Source organism: Mustela erminea, chromosome 12, assembly GCF_009829155.1.
Source record: "Mustela erminea isolate mMusErm1 chromosome 12, mMusErm1.Pri, whole genome shotgun sequence".
NCBI classification, from domain to species: domain Eukaryota; kingdom Metazoa; phylum Chordata; class Mammalia; order Carnivora; family Mustelidae; genus Mustela; species Mustela erminea.
The window spans coordinates 2,069,933-2,089,197 of NC_045625.1; the positions used below are offsets into that span (position 1 = coordinate 2,069,933).

Sequence of the window (19,265 nt, forward strand, 5' to 3'; positions counted from 1 at the left end):
AGCCCAGGAACACGCGTGCAGAGCGTGCAGAGCCGCTTTCCCCGGGAGGGTGGGGTCCAGCCCTGGAGGCCTCATGAGGTCCTTCTGTGTCCCTGCTGCTCTCTGGCCTGTCCCCGCGCATGCGTGCTTCTCCCAGTCAGTCGAGCGCCCTCCCAGGAGTTCCCGACGGCCCGGATTGCTGGTTGGTATTCGGTTTTCCTCCGCAGGGTCTGACCGTGAAGTGTGCGGTCACTGCGGGCAGAGCTGGTGCTGGGCGGCAGCACGGTGCCCTCCCGGCCCTGGTGGGGAGGGACAGGGTCACTGGCCGGGCCCCTGCCTCCACGCCGGCTAGTTCTGCGGACGTGTGTATGAGCGAGCAGACAGCATGGGCCTCTATTCGCCCTTGTGTGTCGGGCGCGGCCTCCACGGATGCCCAGAAACAGCGGGGCGCCCTCTGCCTCCCGTGGGGAGGCCGGCAGAGCGTGGAGGCGGGGAGGGGGCCAAGACTCATCTGGGGGAAGGCAGGCACCCGTGTGTCCTGGCCGTGTCTGGCTGTTCTGGAAGCTGGAGTCTGCAAGGATGCAGACGGTGAGACTCACCTCTGGGGACACCCTGAGCCCTCCCTGTGTCCCCGGATCTCAGGACCTGTTTGTGGGGAGCCCGTGACGCCGGAGAAAGCCCTTGAGAATGGGACTGTCACTTCCTAATGCCCTGCTCTGGGCTTGCTGTTAGGGAGTCTTGTCCCCAGAGTGCCCCCCGCTGCCCCTGCTTGGCCTGGGCACCGCTGAGTCCCTGCACCCAGGCCAGGAAGACCTGCTCTGCTTTCCTCTGGGTTCTGTGCCCCGGAGAGGCAGGAGCGGCCTTTCCTGTGTACCGTCTTGGGGCTCCCCTGTCCTTGCAGGAGGGCGCCCGGTTACTCTACCCTCCAGCTTGTGGCCAAATGGCTCAGGCCCCTCTTGCTGCCGGGACGTCTCAGCACCCCATGCGTTCTCCTAGCCGGCCCGAGTTACCCCCGAGGCCCCCCGCCCTCTCTGTCTGCACTGCCCACGGCTTCCTGGCCAGGCACTTACCAATGTTTTTCATCTATTACCATAATCTCAAGAGATCCTTCCTTTAGCCGGCCTCTGGGCATGGTGACAGGAACTCAAGGGCGAGTCTCTGCCCCCAGGTTGCTCACGGTCTGGGGAGGGCTGCAGCCCAGGAGGGAAACCAGAGAGTGAGCCAGGCCAGGGTGGGGAAGGGCACGTGCCCCAGGCAGGCTTCCTGGAGAAGGTGCATGATCTGAGCCCTGGACGAGTAGGGTCCAGCCAGGCCAGGAGGGCAGGTGGGTTGTGTACGTCTCAAAAAGAAATGCGGTGCGTTCTGCTCCGTTTCGGGGAGCCCCCGAGAGAGCCAGTGTGTTCTGGCCTCGGGGACTGGGCGTGTGGCGCATTCCCAGGGCGGTGCCCGCCGCATGGCCCACGTTCCAGAGGAGACAGCACGCGGACGGAGATCGTGAAGGCCGGGCTGCGAGGAAGGCCCCGTCCCCTCACTGCTGAGCGCCGCCCCTCCTGTCCCCCCAGCTCTCCTACGTGGACGCCGAGGGCAACCCCGTGGGCGTGGTGCAGATGACCTTCCTGCGGCTGCTCAGCGCTTCGGCCAACCAGAACGTCACCTACAACTGCTACCAGTCGGTGGCCTGGCAGGATGCCACCACGGGCAGCTACGACAAGGCCATGCGCTTCCTGGGCTCCAACGACGAGGAGATGTCCTACGACAACAGCCCCTACATTCGCGCCCTGGTGGACGGCTGTGCTGTGAGTGTCGCCCACGGCGGCAGGGGGCGGGGGCCGCCGCGGGGCGTCTGCCTTCATCTGTCAGGCGAGCGTGCGGGCCTGGGAAAGCGGAGCCCGGACAGGAAGGCGGGGGAGCCGGGTCCATGGCCCCGGCCGGCTGTGGTGTGGGACCCGTGTCCGTCTGGCCTGGATTAGAGAGTCTCTCCTCAGGGCCTTCCCGGGAGCGGCCAGGACACACACTGTGCTGGGCGGTGCCTGCGGGTTCAGGGCTGGCACCGGCCCCCGAGCTCGCGTGGCTGTGCTGGGCTGTGCCCTGGCCCCGTGCGCCCCCCAGGAAGGGCCGTTCCGCTTGCTGGCCTGACTGGAGGTTTGCTCAGCCCGCACAGCCTGTCGGTGCCGGGGCTGCGTTCACACCTCGGGCCCCGGGATGCTTGCCCTCCTGTGCACTCCACCTGTAGCCTCCCAGAGCTAGGCCAGGGTCTCCACTGAGGGCCAGTTCCTCGGCTCTGTGCCTCCGGGGTGGGGGGCTCTGCTGCCAACCCGGGGGGTCGGAGCTGCGTCGTCCTCGTGTCCTGGGAGGTGTTTAGGATGCAACTGTGAACCAGGGGGGTCCGGTCCCCTGGAAACCCTCAGGCATGTCCCTCGTGCGGCCTTTGAGAGGCTGGAGGTGGCAGTTGCCGTGTGTGTGTCTGCGAGTCTTTCTGTCCCGCCTCAACGTCCGTCCTCCGGTTCTGGACTCAGAGGTTCTGTCCGTGGTGGCCAGGCCAGCTCCCGTAGGGACAGGGCTAGCATGGGCTCCAGCCCCACTCTGTGTCCAGGGCCGGCGCCTCGCAGGGCCTCCCTCCAGCTGGCACACGGTCCATCCCTGGAAGGTGCCGCGCCCTCCCCCTGTGGCCCGGAGGCTCTCGTGGACACTCAGCACCGCTCCAGACCGCGTCCTTCCCGCGCGTTTCCGGGGGGACCAGGTCCTCTGAGACGTCTGCTCGCGGGCCCGGAGTTCCCACCCTAGTCTCCCACCTCACCTTTTTTTTTTTTAACCTTTTTTAAAATTTTTTTTAGATTTTTATTTATTTATTTGACAGACAGAGATCACAAGTAGGCTGAGAGGCAGAGAGAGAGGGGGAAGCAGATTCCCTGCTGAGCAGAGAGCCCCATGCGGGACTCGATCCCAGGACCCTGAGATCACGACCTGAGCCAAAGGCAGAGGCTTTAACCCACTGAGCCCCCCAGGCGCCCCAGCCCCCCTCACTTTTTGAACAGAGCAGCTAGAGTGTCTCTCAGAGCTGGTCCCAGTGTGTCTGTCCCAGGCCAGGCAGAGGCGTCCCCGAGCCCTGAGCGGCCACCCTGGGCTTGCGGGAAGCCGGTGCTCCTGCCTCGGGGTCAGTGCTCCCTGCTGCTCCCGGACCCGCGTGCATGAGAGGTGACGGTTTTCCCTAATGTCTGCTGAGGCTGTCCGGTCCTGTCTGGCCAGGCCGGAGTGTCATGGACGGCTCTGCTGGGCTTCTGGGTCCCGCAGAACCGGGAGCGCACAAAGCTGCCCAGTAGCGGCCAAGGGAGGAGCCCAGGCTCACCACTTGCGTCCTGCCCTGGCCGGGGCCCTTGGACTGGGCAGCCCCCTCCAGCCCCGGGGAGCACTGTTCCTGCTCCCTACCCCAAGGCCACCTCAGGAATGATGGCTGCCCAGAGCGCAGGGTTCCCTGTGGCCCCCTGCCCCTCCTCCCTGCTCCCCTGCATCCTGGGGTTTGTGGGGGTCAGTCCTTGGGTCTGACTGTGGAATGAGCAGGACTCATCCCTGTTTGAAGCAGCCGAGTGGATCCCCAGCAAGGGGTCCAGACACATGGGGGAGGGGCCTCCGCCCCCAGCATCTGCTCGTGCTTCTGACACACGCCCCAAGCTGTGCTGAGAAGGTCGTGAGGCAGCAAGTAGAATTTTCCCTGAGTCTCTGCCTCCAGAGGAGAGGCAGGACCCTGGGGCCTCGAGCGTGGCTCGGAGCATCCTGGCTCCTGAGGCAGGAGGGAGACACTCGGGTGAGGCCAGTACCCGGCTCCTGGTGAAGCAAGCAGGCGGGTTCTCCAGAAGAAGGGGGCCTTCCCTGCGAGGGGTGCTGGGAAATGCCTCAGCAGGGAAAGGGCCGGCTGCCCCTGGCTCCGTGCTCCAGCTCGCACACACCCGGCGCCCCAAGGAGCTCCCCGGGGGGAGCCTGGCGCCCCCATCCCTTTTTCTCCTGATGCCCCCTCTCCTGCTCATCGCAAAAGCAAATCCCGGAGCCCCCGGGGTTCCCAGCGATGCTGCCCAGCTCAGAGCCCCCTCCTGTCTCTGTCTCTGGCCCTGTCTCCCGGTGGCCTGGTGTGCTGGCAGAACGCTAGCCTCCATGCTCCCAGCGCCTTTAGGGTCACTGCAGGTTCTGGGGAAGAGCTGCAGGTTGGGTCTCCTCTTCAACCGCAGAAGCAAAATCCGAGTTCGGGAGAGGTCCAGTGGGCTGCCCAAGGCCCTTAGGATGTGGCAGAATGCAGTCTCCCAATGCCTGCCCCCTTCCCACCATAGTCCATTTCAGGCATAGCTGGTCCTTGAATGCCTCCCTTGACCAAGAGCTCCCTACCACCTGGAGCAGTCCTGGCCATGGCTTCAAAGTTTCAGCATCAGGAAGATCTTCTGGGCATGGAGCCCAAACCCTCTTGCCTATCATGTCTGCCTCTCATTCCTGCTTCTGCGCCTTGAGTTGGACAGAGGAGACGTGACTCCAGACCAGGGCTCCTCGGCCTTTGGGGCCAGATGCGTCTTCGGGGTGTGTGGAGTTGGGCTGGGGGCTCTGTCTGCATCGTAGGGTGTTGAGCAGCGTCTGTGGCCTCGACCCCCCAGAGCTCAGTCCCCCAGCTGGCTCTGACAACCCCAAATGCCTCCAGACACAGCTGCACAGCCCCCGCCTGGGGGAGCTTCCATCCTTCCAAAAGGACAAAGATCGGAGGGCAGCCCCAATGGCCCCACCTTGCTCAGAGCTGGAAGGACCCAGCTCCTTCTTCTCCACCGTGGGGTCCAAAGAAGCCAGTGCTGCTGGCCAGGAGCCCGAGCCCGAGCCCAGGCATGGCTGTGATCCAGGCCACGGTCCTGCCCCAGAAAGCAGCGGTACACCTGCTCTCCTGAGGGTGCTGCTGGGCAGGGGAGGCTGCCCGGTTCTGTGGCGGTCGTGTCCGGGCTCCACCATGATCCTCTGAGCCTCTCTGGAGGCCGTGGCGAGGTGGAGCTAAGGGTGACTTGAGACACTCACGGAGGTAAAACAGACCGTCTGAGCAAGGGGCTCACTGCAGCACACCTGCCATCCCTGGCCCTCTGTGCCTGTTTACCCAGTACTCCGGTAGACCGGGGAGTGGGTCAGGTTCCCTCCGCTTCTCACACTTGCGAGTGTGGAGTCCTCCTGCTTCTGGGTGAGATCGCCAAGGGCAGGGCCAGCAATCTGCCGTCCCTGTCTTAGAACTCTTCGTCTTGAACAAGGAGCGGGGGCTCGGGTGTGTTCCGGCGGAACTGTGCTCTCTGCAGCTGGTCCCGGCAGGGTTACCATGGGGTGTCCCAGCTGGCAGGGGCGGGCGTGGGTCTGGGACTGCGGGGAGGGCTGAATGGGATGTTGGGTGGGGCAGGGCGTGGCGCCGCCTGTCCCGGTCAGGCACGTCTCTCTCCCTCCGCCTGCCCGGACCAATGGAGCAAACCCGCTTTCTCAGCGGCTGGCCATGGGCGCATGTGCGTGGGAGCCCAGGAGAATGCAGACGGGGCAGGCTCAGCCCCGCGAGGTGGCCCCACCCCCACTCCCCACCCCCCTTACTGACACGGGCCTCTCTTCTGCTTCCTAGACGAGGAAAGGGTATCAGAAGACTGTTCTGGAGATCGACACGCCCAAGGTAGAGCAGATACCCATCGTGGACATCATGTTCAATGACTTCGGTGAAGCGTCACAGAAATTTGGATTTGAAGTGGGGCCGGCTTGCTTCCTGGGCTAGGAGCCACGAGCCCGGCCCCCAAGAGCAACCTCGTGACCTCAGCGCGCCGTCTGCGGGCGTCCTGGACAGTGAAGGCCCCTCGTCCCTCCCCGACCTCGTCTGCGCCCGGCTCCGCATCGAGCCAGACCCCAAGGCCACAGAGAGCAAAGGGAAAGAGCCGAGTCCCCAACCCGGAGCTGAATCACATGACCTAGACAGCCCGCAGCCAGCGGGCCCCACCGCCGCGTCAGCCCCGTTCTGTCCCCACCGCACGCCACAGGGACGACGAGGCCACTCTTGCGGCTGCCGCGCCGGCCGATCTGTCTGCACAGAGAGGCCGCCGGGCCGGGGCATAGGGCTGCGGGATTTGGAGATCACTATTATTTTTTAAATTCAACTTGAAGATGTGTATTTCCCCTGACCTTCAAAAAATACTCAGAGGCAAGCCTCGCAAAGGTCACCCCTTCCAGCCAGAGCCTCTGTTCTCAGCTACACGGTCCGTTCCTGGGCCAAATGTCATTCTGCACGTGCCTTTCCGATGGATTAAAGGTGCTTTCGTCTTTGTGAGTTTTAAGTAAATATTTGTATTGTATTGTCATACGTGTTCAGGGTCCCCGACTTTCAATCACGCATGTCAGCCCGGCTTCAGTCCCACGGGGAGGGTGGGGAGGGGGTGGGCGTCCAGTTCCGGTGAGGAAGGGGCAGCTCCGTCCCCACCTTCCAGGAACGTGCAATAAGGCGGGGTCCGCCCGGGCGGCAGGAGGCCGCGCTGCTGTTGGAACAGTGGGTGCCCGGACCCCTTTCCAGATGATTTTTTGATGAGCTCTGGATTTTTTTTTTTTAAATGGAGAGGAAAAAAAAACAAAAAGAACTTGATGCTTTGCCTTTCCTACATGCACTTAGATTAAATCGCGGGCGTAAATTAATTTTAATTCTTCCTTCCCCCGTTTTTCTCCCCGCGGAGCCGGATGGGAGAGTGTCCCCGAGTGGGGAAACCACATTCTGTAGATGATAATTAAATGAAAACTGGTGCTCACTGTTACCCTTTTCCTTTGTGGTGCTATCTGTTTTGAGATCTCCTTGAAAGGGGACCCTGGGGTCAGCTGGCCGTGCCTCCTCCTCCCGCCTCTCTTGGCCCCGGTCTCGGCCTGCACGGGGCATGGGTCCCTGCCGAGGACGGAAGGGCGGGCGCTCGCCACGTCCTTCCCGCTGGCCCACGTGCTTCTGCGCCCTGAGACCGCGGCGAGGCCCGTGGCGAGCCTTACGTTGTGCTTCTGTGATTGGAGAAAACACACCCGTGGTCGAAGATGCCGCCGGCGCTATCCGCGGCGGCCGACGAGGAGGTCGTCTTCGGTTTCGCCGAACGTTTGGTGCTAATTTCTGTTTGTGCTCAGAACTGAGCTGAAGCTGCGTGTGCAGACGGGGAGATGTGCAATGAACTCGGGGGTCTCCCTGGGGCTGCCGGCGGGGGCTGCTCCCCCACGTGAGCGGTCGGGATTTCCACCCGCATCCTGGGGACCAGCGTCAGCCGGCCGGCAGCTCGGGGCTGGGGGGGCTGCTTCGCAAGCGAGGGCCGAGCGGCCACCTTCTGCGGACGGAGGGCCCAAGGGACCGGCCAGGAAGGGCTGCCCCTCACTGTGAAAAGCAACGCCCTTTCCTTCCGTGCTGGGGGGAGCGGGCAGGGTCCTCGGGCTCTGCTCGGCCCCCTTGGGAGCCGCTGTGACCCGCGGTTCTGGTGCTGTCCTCTGCCCGCTGGGCCGCCCTTCCCCCTGGGGAAACCACAGCAGAGCCCCCGCGCCGGGCGTCACGAACACCCGCTAGTATTTCCTGCATCCCCGCGGACGTGGAGTCTTGCTATCGCCAAAGAGAAGTCTGGCTCCGAGGCTGTCCCGAGCCCAGGAGGCTGACACGTGCCAATGACTCTCACATTTGTCTCTTCCAAAGCGAAGCCATATCCGAGGACGGCCCCGCGGTGCCCCGTGGGCCTCGTCTAGGTCATGTGATCCCCCCCAAGCCCCCCCTTGCGCTGTCCTCATCCTCGTGGCCCCTTCAAAGTTGTTGTCATTCTACAGGAGTCAGACGCGTCCCCTTCTCCCGAGGCCACCTTGCCATGGTATATTGCAATAAAGGACTTCTTACGTTTGCAGACGCTCTCCGGTGTGGTTCTTGTGCCGCCTCCTCTCCGACGGGAAGGGGGAAAACCCCCCAACAGAAGACCTACAGCGAAGGGTCTAGGCCTTCGGGCCCTTAAAAACACATCAGGTGCGACCTGCCCCTTGCTGGAGAAGCCCACAGGCACGTTCGCGAGTCCTGTCTGTGATGCCCAGGAAAGGGCCTTTCACCGCCGATGAACCTGTGTGACGCAGAGTCCTTGAAGGGCTCGCTCAGTGAGTGAGCTCCCCGTTTGCACCGTGCGCAGATGCGAGGGGCCGTCTTCCCGGTGAGCGGCGCTTCCCCCTGCGTGGAACCGCTCGCCGTGTGGAGCTGGTGGCCGCAGAGGGAGTGCGGTGCCGCCGAGACGGTGCATCCCCCGCGAGCAGGACGGGGGACGGAGCCGTTCCTGGGGGGCTGGCAGGATGTGGCCGGGCGCCAGCTCGGGGGTCCAGGCCTTGGCCGCGTGCCGACCTCCCCCTCATCAGGGGCCCTGGCGCATGTCTCCGAGCCTCCCCGCGGCACCGTCCGGCTGCACCTCCGGATGCCCCCTGAGCCCGTGGGGCTCGTGCGGCCGCCGACCCCCACAGCTGCTCCTGACCCCGGCTCCCCCAGGCCATAGCTGGGGCTCCCTCTCACGTGCCATCGGCCTTGATCCCCAGAGCAGCCGCGTCCCCAGTAGCCCTGGAGGGGGTCCTCGGCTCGCCCGTGAGGAATCTGCCACGGAGTGAGAGACGTGTTCGCTGCTTCAAGCCCAGTACCCAGGAGTGTTTGCTGCTCCGCCGGAGCCTGGCCCGCAGGCCTCCGAGTGTGGTCCTGGCACCAGCAGCACCGGCAGTGTCCCCTCAGTCCACACGCAAGTTCGCGGGCCTCTGAGACTCAGACACAAGGCCCCAGGTGGCTTGCTGCCCGCTCGGGCTCCGGACCTGCCAGCCATCCTGAGCGTGATGGAAATGGGCCCAAGAGCCAGAAGCTCGTCTTGCAGAGCCACGGGGCGGCTGGCGGCAGGGGCGGCTCCGACCACTCTTCACCCCTGTGGCGACCGGCCGGCAGGTAATATCCAAGGGAAGTGGCCGGAGCCTGAAGGGTGGCGGCCAGGCTGGGCGCTCTTGACCACACAGGAAGGTGGTTCAGGGCAGACACGAGTTCTGGAAGGAGCCGGTGAGGACCGAGGGCCTCCAGGGCTGGAGGGGACCACCCTTTGTCAGACCAGTGTGGACGCTGAGAAGTGCCAGGGGACATGCCAGGCTCAACTCAGCCATCAGCGGTGTGAAAGACCACCTCGGCGCGGACTGTGGTGGCTCAGGACCACGTGAGGAGCGGTCCCCGTCGCTGTGGGACAGGCCCGAGGGCTGCGGCGGGGAATCAGGAGGGAGAGGGGTTGGCGGGCCATGCGGGGGGCACCGTGGAGCTGGGCGGCCCGGCAGCGGCTGCTGGCAGGACACGGGGTACCGTTTGTGACAGCTGTCCCAGAGACCACGCCACCTTAGCCAGAAGGTGTCAGTGGCTCAGACTCCCGGAGCCCCGCAGGCCCCAGCGGCTGCCCCGGGTACCCAAGGTTGCGGTGACGGAGGCAGCTGCCTTGCTCTCAGCCCCAAAGGGTAACAAACTGAGGCCGGGGGCCGGGCGGGGGCTGAGAGCCGGTCCCGAGTGAGGCCTGCCCGGGGCGAGTCCTGCAGAGCCCCCGGCATCTCTGGGCTGCCTCCATCCGTGAAACCGGCCGGACGCCAGCGCCTGTCGCTCAGCTGGGTTAAGGGGAAGAGCTGGCATGTGGGGACGCGGCCTCGAGCCCAGAGCCCAGGATGCTTGCAAGGGGTGTCCCCGGGACTGGACACAGGCGCGGCCGTCCATCCCGCCAATTCGTCAGCAAGAGCTCGCCAGGTGCCGCAGCCTCCACACCCAGGCAGGGCCCCGTGGAGAAGGGAGTCGAGACGTGACCTCGACCTTCGCTTCGGTGTCGGGAGAGATGAGAACTTGTGGCAGTGACCGTGTCCCAGCCCGGCCTCGCTGCGGAGGGGGGTTCAGCTGGGAGCCCTGTTTGCGCGTGGGCCCGCGGGGGTTGGGTGACGGCTGACCTTTCCTGTTAGTGCTCCCGGAGGGCCACGGGAAACGTCCTCCCCAGGAAGGAGCCAGCGGGTCATTGTTCACAGTCTGGAGCTGGAAACACTTCAGGTTTTCCCATTTTGAAAAGTGTCCTCTGTCCCCTTATCCTTATCCCAGCACTGCTGCCTCGCGTTGGAGGGAGGAGGGGCACGGAGCGGGGAGGGAGGTGTGAGCCTGGGCCTGGCAAGAGGCCCCTGTGGCTGCAGAGCTGAGCTCCCGGGCCCGGGTGTCGGGACGCAGGTCCCTCTGTACTGCCGGGGCCCTCGGCCTCCAAGAGCTGTGCTGGGCCCAGCGGGCCGGGGGCAGTGCCTTCATTCGGACGATAGGTGGGTCACCTATGTGATGGGCGTGCACACACCTGCCAGCAAAGTCAAGCTGGCAGCTGGGGCCCAGGAGGGCTGGGAGCCCAAGGACAGACACCCCGGGGAGAGCCCCCGTGTCTCTGGCAGCGCCTGCTCTCAGGGCCTTTCCTTCTGGGAAGGGACATCTGCAGGAAGCGGCTTCCCCCGCCCCCATCTTCCTGGCCCCAGCCTCCTCCCCTCGCCCCCAGGAGGTTCTACTGCAAACCTTCCTTCATTCGTCTGGGGGACGTCCAGTTTAGTGACCATCAGCCGCAGGTCGGGCTCTGGGGCGGCAGAGGCAGAGGCCCCCCTGCCCGGGTCTCTCTCTCGGGTGGAAACAGACATAAGCAGACAGAAGAGCGGGCAGCCTGTCAGGAGGGTAAGGGCCCAGGACAAGCAACGTGCATAAGGGGTCCAGGTGTCCCTTTGCTCTAAGCATAAACAAAACCATATAAAGTGAGAGAGAATATGTGCCTGCATGTGGGGTGAGTGTGTGTGTGTGTGTGTGCGTGGGGGGGGGTGGCATGTACGGGATGTGTGATGCGGCAGGACCTCTGTTCGGCCTGCTCACCCCCTGGAGCCATGCTGGGACAGAGCCAGCATCTGCAGTCACCCAGGTGACAGGTGACCGTGCGGGGACACGCTGAGAATCGTCACAGCCTGGGTATTTCTAACATGGAGTCTGCAGGGCTTGCTGAGAGAGGTAGGGCCGTGCGGAACAGGGAGCCCAAGGGGGACACCAGCTTGGGGACCAGACCCCCGGTACCATGAGCAGGTGCGGGCACCGTTTGCACGTGGAGACATGGGTGCGGCGGATGAACAGAGAGAGGACAGCTGTCCCCGTGACCCAGAGTCAGCTACCACCAATGCCCAGTACTTGGAGCCTCCATCTGCCCTTGCGTAAGATGGGACATACGACACAAGGGTCACTGCTGCTGTGGGACCAGGGGTCCCTCAGAACCTGGTGGGCTGCCTGTGTCCTTGAATGCCTGAGGGGTGAGATCGTCGGTTTCACAAATTGCCCATTGGGGAGGGGACAACTCATGCTCATGGGAGGAAGTGGCCTCAGGCAGCCACTGCTGAGTGCGGGGTCAACGTGGTCCTCTAGTGATGGCCCCTGAGGTCTGCTCACGGGTGGTTCCCCTAACCTGCCTGTCCACTCCTGTCACCCGTACCACCTTCCGAGGGCGCCGATTCTCTGTGGAGCCCGAGACCTTCTAAAGCAGACACCCTGGGCATGGGAGTGGCTAGAACCCCACAGTCTCTGTGATTGGTAGGGGCTGGGGGCCTGCAGATACAGCCATGTTCCTCCCGCCCACCCAGACTTCTGCAGGTGGAACCCCCTGTCCGGCCTGCCCCCCCCACCTGCTCTCGGCCACCCCCCCCCACCTCAGCACTCCCACGACACCCTGCACGGCACAAAGTGGGCTGAGCCTGTACCTGCAACGGATTCACAGGCCAACCGCTAACCAGCAGGGCCCGAGACGTCACTCTGAACAAAGTCTGAGCTGTACAGAGAGTCATGGAGAGCGTCTATACGTGGAGGAGGTACAAACATGTAGGCAACAGATAACAGAGTGAATGTGTGAAACCTAAGGCACGCGGAGGCTGCCAGAGCGTCGGGTACTTCTGACCCGGCAAACGCTGTCCGGAGCATTGAAAAGGAATCGCCTCCCTGGGTCCGACAAGCTCACATGTGAGATTTTATTATGAGGTCAAGTTCAACCGAAGAGGAAATGGTCCGAGGGGCCCCCAGAAGAGGTAACAGGAACCGTGGCTGCCAGGGGCCCTCTCCCTGCAGCCCACCTTCCGCACACGGGGAGATCCGCCCACCCGCCTTTGCTGTCCCAACTCGCTGCCCTGCCAGCTGCCCCTCCAGCCCCTCCAACAGCTGGACTGGGCTCTTGTGCCCCGAGCAAGAAAATACCACTTGCCAGCGACCTCCTGGGAGTAAATACTTCAACAAAAGCCACATTTGCACAAAACATCCTGCCTTTTTTGTTTTTCCTTCCCGAACGGACAAGAGCTGTCATGTGGGTTTGGGAGGAGTCCGACTCACGGGTGTTCGTTGGGAACTGACATGGTCTCTGTTGCAAGGAGCTGGCTTTCCCTTTGGGATTTTCTCAAATTCGCTTCAAATTGAGGAAGGGCTACAAGAAGGACACCTGCATGGGGTATTAGAAGACTCGAGTTTCTGGAGAGACAGGAAAGAAACCACTTCCAGGGTTTGTATTATTTGTTACTACACCAAAATCACCCCAAAATGTAGAGCTTCCAAACGACACACCCGAATTAGGTCACATGCCTGTGCTCACATGGATCCCCACTTTGGGGCCTCACACAATGGCAGGCACGGTGCCAGCCCTGGCCAGTGTCTCACCCAGAGACCCCACCAGGGAGAGACCTGCGGGACTTGCTCACGACATTGGCAAGAGTCGTTGCCTTGAGGGCCATCGCACTGAGGGCCTCAGGTATCATTGCCGTTGGCTGGAAGCCTCTCGCACCTTGCATGGGGCTTTTCCACCATGGCAACACATCATCCAAACCAACAAGGTTGGAAGTCCTCTAGTCAGATGGAAGCACAATCTGTTGTAAGCTGGTCATGGAAGGGACATCCCATCAACTTTGCTAGATTCTCTTACTTGCAGGCAAGTCCTCTGTTCAGCCCACATTTAAGGAGAGGGATTACCCAGGGTGAGGATACCAGGAGGTAGGGGACCCCTGGGGCCAGCTTGCGGTCTGCATGCATGCTGTCGCATTCGTGAGGCATGTATGCAAGTGCTGGGTGTGTTCCTCGGCAACCTTGTGACCTTAGGCTAGTTTTTTAGCCCCTAAGGAGACAGGTCAGAAGTGGACGTCAGCTGCCTGGTTTCCTCATCTGTACCATAGAGGTAGCTGGTGCTTCACCAGGCTGTCAGGTCAAATGAGATCATGCATGAGGACCCTCTGTACTTGGTCCTCAGCACCAGTGTCCTGTAAGAGCTCTGCGTCCCCGGGGTCCATCCAACCCCATCTGTGCTACTTGCCCACTGGTCTCAGGACGCTGAGCATCACACCGCGAACATCAGTCACTGAGCAGCCTCTAAGGGTCAAACACCTCTCGGGGGTTCAAGCAAGAGCATCTGGCTCACAACGAGTTCATGGACATCTGAGGAGGACTCAGGACTAGCACCCCAGAGCACCGCCGGGGGCGACCAAGTCAGTGCCAAAGCCTGTGGTCCCAAAGCCACAGGCTGAGCCACGGTGGACGGGTGTGAGCCCCTGGAGGAGGTGGAGGGACAGGAGAGCAGAATTTGGACGGGTACAGAGGACGTCTTCGGAATGTCTTGTGCTTACCTCTGTGATATTGGTCTGTCTGTGAAAGGACTGTTTGGGCTTGTGCGTAGAGGGGGCCCCTTGCCCTTGGAGGCTGGCTACTGGAGCCGATCCCTTGAGGTGGATTTCCCAGAGGAGGAGAAGGGAACACGGGAGGGGTGGTTGACCATCGAGGAGAAGAGAGCTCCATTTCCCATGACTGCAGCCAAGGCAGCCTGGGGGGCACTCAGGGTGCGTGGCGTCATGGCGTCCATTTGCCCTCGGGCAGCCCCAGCTTGGGCTACTGCAAATGCCACGGGTGCGTGCACGGAAGGGCTGCAAACCTGCCTTCGGGTCAACAGGGCGCCCAGGTGTCCACTGTGCATCTCCGGGGCTCCACTACCTGGGAGGTGTCAGTAGGGGTACACGCTTCGAGGAGGGGTTCCCGCAAGTACCCGTCATCAAGAGGCTTCATGGAGGAGAGGGTTTGGCCCAGGTCTGGATGATATATTGGCTGTGACTCTTGTGATCCTGCTTCCTCCACATCGGCTGGGTCAAAGCCCTCCTGCTGGGCAGTGTCTCCTCCTCCAGGGCCTTCCCAGGACCAGTTGGCTAGGTGGCTGCAGGCAAAATGCCCCCCAGCCCCAGTCATGGGACACCAGATACGATGCTGACTTCCCCAAGTTCTGCGGGCTTCAGGTCTACTCAGGAAAGGCATGAATCCCAGCACGGGCTCCTCGAGGCCAGTGGGATTCCTGAACTCGTGGCTCTGACTCAGCTTCCTGATGTCTTGCCCACGGGGCCCTTGTGATGGCCTGGCAGTCACTTAGGGGACACCTGACACACCATACAGACTGCAAATGAGCGTTGGTCACCCTCACCCCACTGGGCATGTTCTCTAGAGGCAGAGGCTGGTGAAACTTTCAGCTTGGCCCAGACTTTGGTTCTGGCAACAATCGGTGGGGAATAGAGTGGACTGTCCATCGGGCTCCAGATCTAGGCTCATGGGTGGAGCAGAGAATGTCGACCTGGGGCTCCATGTCTGGGGCTCCAGGGGCGAGGTGAGGTGAGAGATTTGGAGTTAAGGAAGAGGGACTTGTAATGGGTAAGGAGACACCGTGACTTCTTCATACTCAAGCAAAGGCTGCGGACTCAGAGGCCAGGTCCTGAAAGTCACTGGAAAGTGTTGGCCAATGGCTCTCACTCTTGCGCCTGTGTCAGAGTCACCTGAAGGATCATCCCATTTAGTGCAGGAGTGGATACCAGTATTCCCACATTAGTCAGCTCCTCCCATGCTGGTCCCCACTTTGAGCTCCTTTATCCCGACACCTGCCTCCTGGCTCTGTCTCAGATCTACCGAGCTCTCGTCCCCCTTCTGTAAGACGGCCCCCTGAGAAGCTGCGTGTCTGACTCACGGCTTTCAGTTCTCTTCTCAAATGCCACTTCTGCCGAGCAGCCTTGTGGAATGAAGAGCTTCTACTCCTAGGGTCTGGAAACCTGAAGATAGCTTACATTGTCCTAACGCTCTGCCAATAGAAACAGAGAGTTCTAGAGTACTGGTGAAAACAAACTGTTTCAAGTCACTGCGGAGTGACAAAAAACAGGAACTGGATGTAGGGTCAGCCCTAGAGAAGGGAGGCACGTGGGACACAGGTGCCATCCCCCGACTTTCTCCTGAAGGCCCTCCCTGGTCCTCGAGATGCGGAGGGGTGTTGCTCAAGCAGAAGGAGACTGACTCAGCAGGCTGGGGACTTGGAGTCAGAGATGTAGGCTACAGAGCAGTGGAGGTGAACGGGAAAATCCTGAAAACAAGAAGACACATGGGGAAGAACCCAAAGCTCGTCACACCAGCCTCCCCTGTCCTTGGCTGGCTGCTGGGGGGCTGCTGGCAGGCTGACACAGCTGAGTGGAGATGCCAGCATTCCCCGGTGCCCGGAGGCTCCTTGAGTTCAAGGGTGGTCATTTTGGTGGATCTGATAGACATGTCAGGCTTTCTGTTGAAACCCCAGGAGACCCAACCCTGGGATGGGTATCCCAGGACTGAAGTCATCCCTTAGGATCAGGGACAGAAAGGGCCACGCTAGTAAGCCTAGGCCCAGAGCTACCAGCACAAAGCTCAGCTCTCTTCCGAGAACGAGCCCTGAGCCCTGAGTCTCTGCAGCATCGTGTCCACAATGTCTTGCATAGAATCAAAGTTTACTAGACACGCAAAGGAAGGAAAATGTGACCCATGATCAAGAGGGCAAAAGTCGACGGAAACAAATGAATGGTGTCTCAGATGTTGGAACTTACAGACACAGGCTGCAAAATACGTACATTAATGTCGTATAATATCCGAGAAAAGATGGGTGCCATGGCTGAGGAGGTGAGGGCTTTCAAAAGAGACAAGGAAACTTTAAGAAATGAACCGACAGTAAATATTAGAAATAAAAACTTGTAATCTCTGAAATTAAAAAAGAATTCATTGAACGGACAACACAACTCTGAAAATACCCAAACGGAAGCATGGGAGACAAGGTTTTTGTAAAAAGTGAGTAAAACCTTAATCACCGGGAAGGTACCCACCTGACCTGCGAGAGCCGTTTCGTTGTTGCCAGACGTGGTGGGGAGGGGGACGGGGCGGAAGGATGTATGAGGAAATGTGAGCCCCAGACGGCTACATTCAAGCAATAACATGAGTCTCCAGATGGAGAACTCCGTAGAACCCAAGATGGGGAAAAAGAAGGAAAATCCCCCTCCCCTGCCGACCGACGGCTGGAAACTGCAGGGGATGAGGGGACAGGAGAGGCTGGCAGCAGGGATGGGGTGGGGGCCAGAGCAGCCCGGGGCTGGGGGACCGGGCTGGGGGGCTTCTCCTGGCAAAGGAGGGCCGAGGGCAGAGGGCAGCGGAAGCATGTCCGGAGGTGCCGAGAGGCAGAAATCCTTCACGTAGACTCTAACGAAGCTGGGATCATAAGTGACGCTGAACTAAGGATACTTCCGGAGCATCGGAAGCAGAGGAGACGTGTCGCCCACAGACCCACGTTCCCCGAGGCGAGGACGAAGTTCTTCAGGATTCCAAGTGGACAGGCAGATCCCGAAGACGAGAGAGAGCAGCCGAGAAGGGAAATGTGTGTAAAATACTCCCCCGCCTTTTGAAGAGGCTGTTGAACGACAATTGAATTTTCAAGATGCAAATCAGAAAAATGCTTTTCAGGGGCTCACAGCACGGAGCTGCAAACCCATAACAGCTGTAAGGGAAGGACTGTGGGACGTTCGCGTGTGAATTGTGACCCGGCGCGCGGGTCACCGAGGGGGACGGTGATGATGGAGAGGCCTTGAGCGAGTCCCCGCCCGGCCAGTGACTGTCACACAAAGAGGCAGAGCGCAGACGTCAAGGCAGAGGGAGCGTGAAGCGCGGAGAAACCAGGTCGACCCAGCGAAGACCAGGCAGGACAAGCGCGCGCCGGGGCACGCCGCCCGAGCACGGCCGTGTTGCCCTGGATGTTAGCTGGACAGGCGGGTCGCCTGGGAAACCAGGATCCCGGATGCGCCACTTCCGAGAAGTGCGTCTCCTGGGACGCAGGTCCGTGAATGAGGGCGGAAGCGTCACGACGCAAACAGAGACCTTGAAAACGCACCCACTGGGGAGGGTCAGTCCTTTGTCTGGGCGCTCAGCAACACCTCCTCCCCCACCCCCACCGCCGGCACACAAGCCTCCGGAGGGGAGGCCAGACTGGCCAATTCCTGTTGCAGGGGGCTGCCCATGAGGGGCCAATGGCGAGCGGATAGGGCCCTGGGCACACAGACTTCCAAGCCTCTTACCACGGGACGGAGACCCGGCTGAGCCGGATTGCAGGGGCGGGAGACTGGGCAGAGGGAGCAGGACAGAGGGAGGCAGGGGGCAGGGGTGCGGGCATCCCACGGACTCCGGGAGTCAGGTTCTAATCCTGGCGCTCGGGTAACAAGCTGTGTGACCCCCGGACGGGCTCCTTCCTTCCTGGGCCTTGGTTCCCGCATCAATGACCAGACGCCCTTCAAGGTGCAGCAGAGCACATGGGCCTGACCCTTGCCTGTGGACTCGCGTCCCCTCTGTGCTGTCTCCTGGGGGTCCTGCTTGGCTTCTTGCCCAGAGACCACGGCTCCTCCCGCTACGGTCTTTACCATATGTGAATCCAAGTGAGATCTGCTCCGAGTGTTAGAGTCGTGACTTCCAGAGTCCGGGGATCCTCCGGGTGCAAGAGGCACATTTCGGGCTCTCTCAGAGGCCCCATGAGTCATCCTTGTTCCTTTGCTCACTTAGGGAATTTCGGCCGAAAACATCATCAGTGCATTGGCGAAGTGAACGTCGCCCAGTAATCATGCCAGCCGTTGCTTGTCTGCCCTTAACAGAAGCCGCGGGCATCAGCTGACCTTGGGAAAACTCATCAGGCAACCAGGCAGACAGGCGGACGTGAGGAACCCGGGGCTCGGTTCCCCTTCCACAGCCGAAACACGGCACTCTTTCCGCACAAGGTCACCGGCCGGGTCTGTGACCCAGCCCCCATTTTCACCTGGACTGTCCTGTAGTTCCTCTAACAGGCCAGATTCTCGTCCCTGTTGCCAATGCTCAGAACACCAGACCGTCAAGTCTTTATGCTCCAGTATCTGGACCGTGCGTTTTGGTCCCTTGACCTGTCCTCATGCTGTGGGAGGGCCGTCCCCCATGGCAGAGCCGGGCCACGCGGGCAGGACACCGTGACTTCCAGCTGTGGCTCCGGGAGCCTTGCTGTCTGCGTCTGTCCCGCCCCAAACTTTGAGGGCAGACCCTCGAGGGAGGCCTGGTTGCACGGGTGCCCAGGAGCACGCCTCTCCCCGCCGCTGGGGTGTGGCCTCTCCCCACTTTGGACCAGCCCAGGTTGAGGGTAACACCACGTGCCTTCCTAAAATAGGCCCCGTGGGCCTGTGGCTTATTTGCAGATTGTGGGCACTTGATAAAGAGGACATGTGGGGAGAGGCTTGTCCTGACCCGCCTCCTGCTCCTAAAGATATGCCCCCGCTGGGGAGCTGGGATGCCGCCCCCGTGGGCGTGTGGTCAGCCGGCCACGAGGCCAGGAGTGACCCCACATGCAGACAGCCGGTCACAGACTGCCAGACCTTTGGAGGTTCCTCTGGAGCTGGGTCACCTCTCCTGAAGCAGGTCCTCTGCCCAAGGGGACACCCCTTCCTGCCCAGGACGATGGCACCTGGGCCAGACTCCAAGCCGCCGGGGCAGTGGAGACACCCGGTTCCCCTCCTGTCTCTTCTCTGAACTCGCAAGAGGCCGCGGGGCCCTCCCAGGTGCAGGGAGTTCTTAGGACCACGCTGCTCGTGGGCACTGAGATGCCCTCCAAGGGCCGCCGGACCTTCACAGGCTGTGGTTTCACTCGGGGTCACCGTTCTAAGGTCACGCCTGGACAGGGGCTGCTGGTGGGTGGGGTGGGGACGCAGGCCGACTGCTAACTGCTCTGCTGGGATGCGCCTGCCTGGGGCCAGAGTGGCACGGCCCAGGGCAACGACGTGTGACCTTCCGCCGCCCCCGGCCCCCGCCCGCTCCCCCCAGCCTGCAGCTCCCCCGGCGTGGCCCACAGCCTGTCCTCCGTCCGCGTCACTGGCCTGGCCTCCCACGCCCCTTCCCAGGGTAGTTGGTCGGAGGC

At 61.8% G+C, this 19,265-nt stretch overlaps 1 protein-coding gene across 2 annotated transcripts in view; it reads left to right on the plus strand.

The window, feature by feature from the left end:
• The window catches only part of COL5A1 (collagen type V alpha 1 chain), a 139,102-nt gene extending 131,234 nt beyond the window's left edge, over nt 1-7,868 (plus strand). For both annotated transcript variants that reach the window (XM_032306372.1, XM_032306373.1), the window contains exons 65-66: nt 1,542-1,775; nt 5,597-7,868. In XM_032306372.1, the coding sequence (XP_032162263.1) occupies nt 1,542-1,775; nt 5,597-5,743 (381 nt within the window). In that variant the 3' untranslated portion in view covers nt 5,744-7,868. The remainder of the gene's footprint in view (nt 1-1,541; nt 1,776-5,596) is intronic.
• Nucleotides 7,869-19,265: the final 11,397 nt, after the last annotated feature.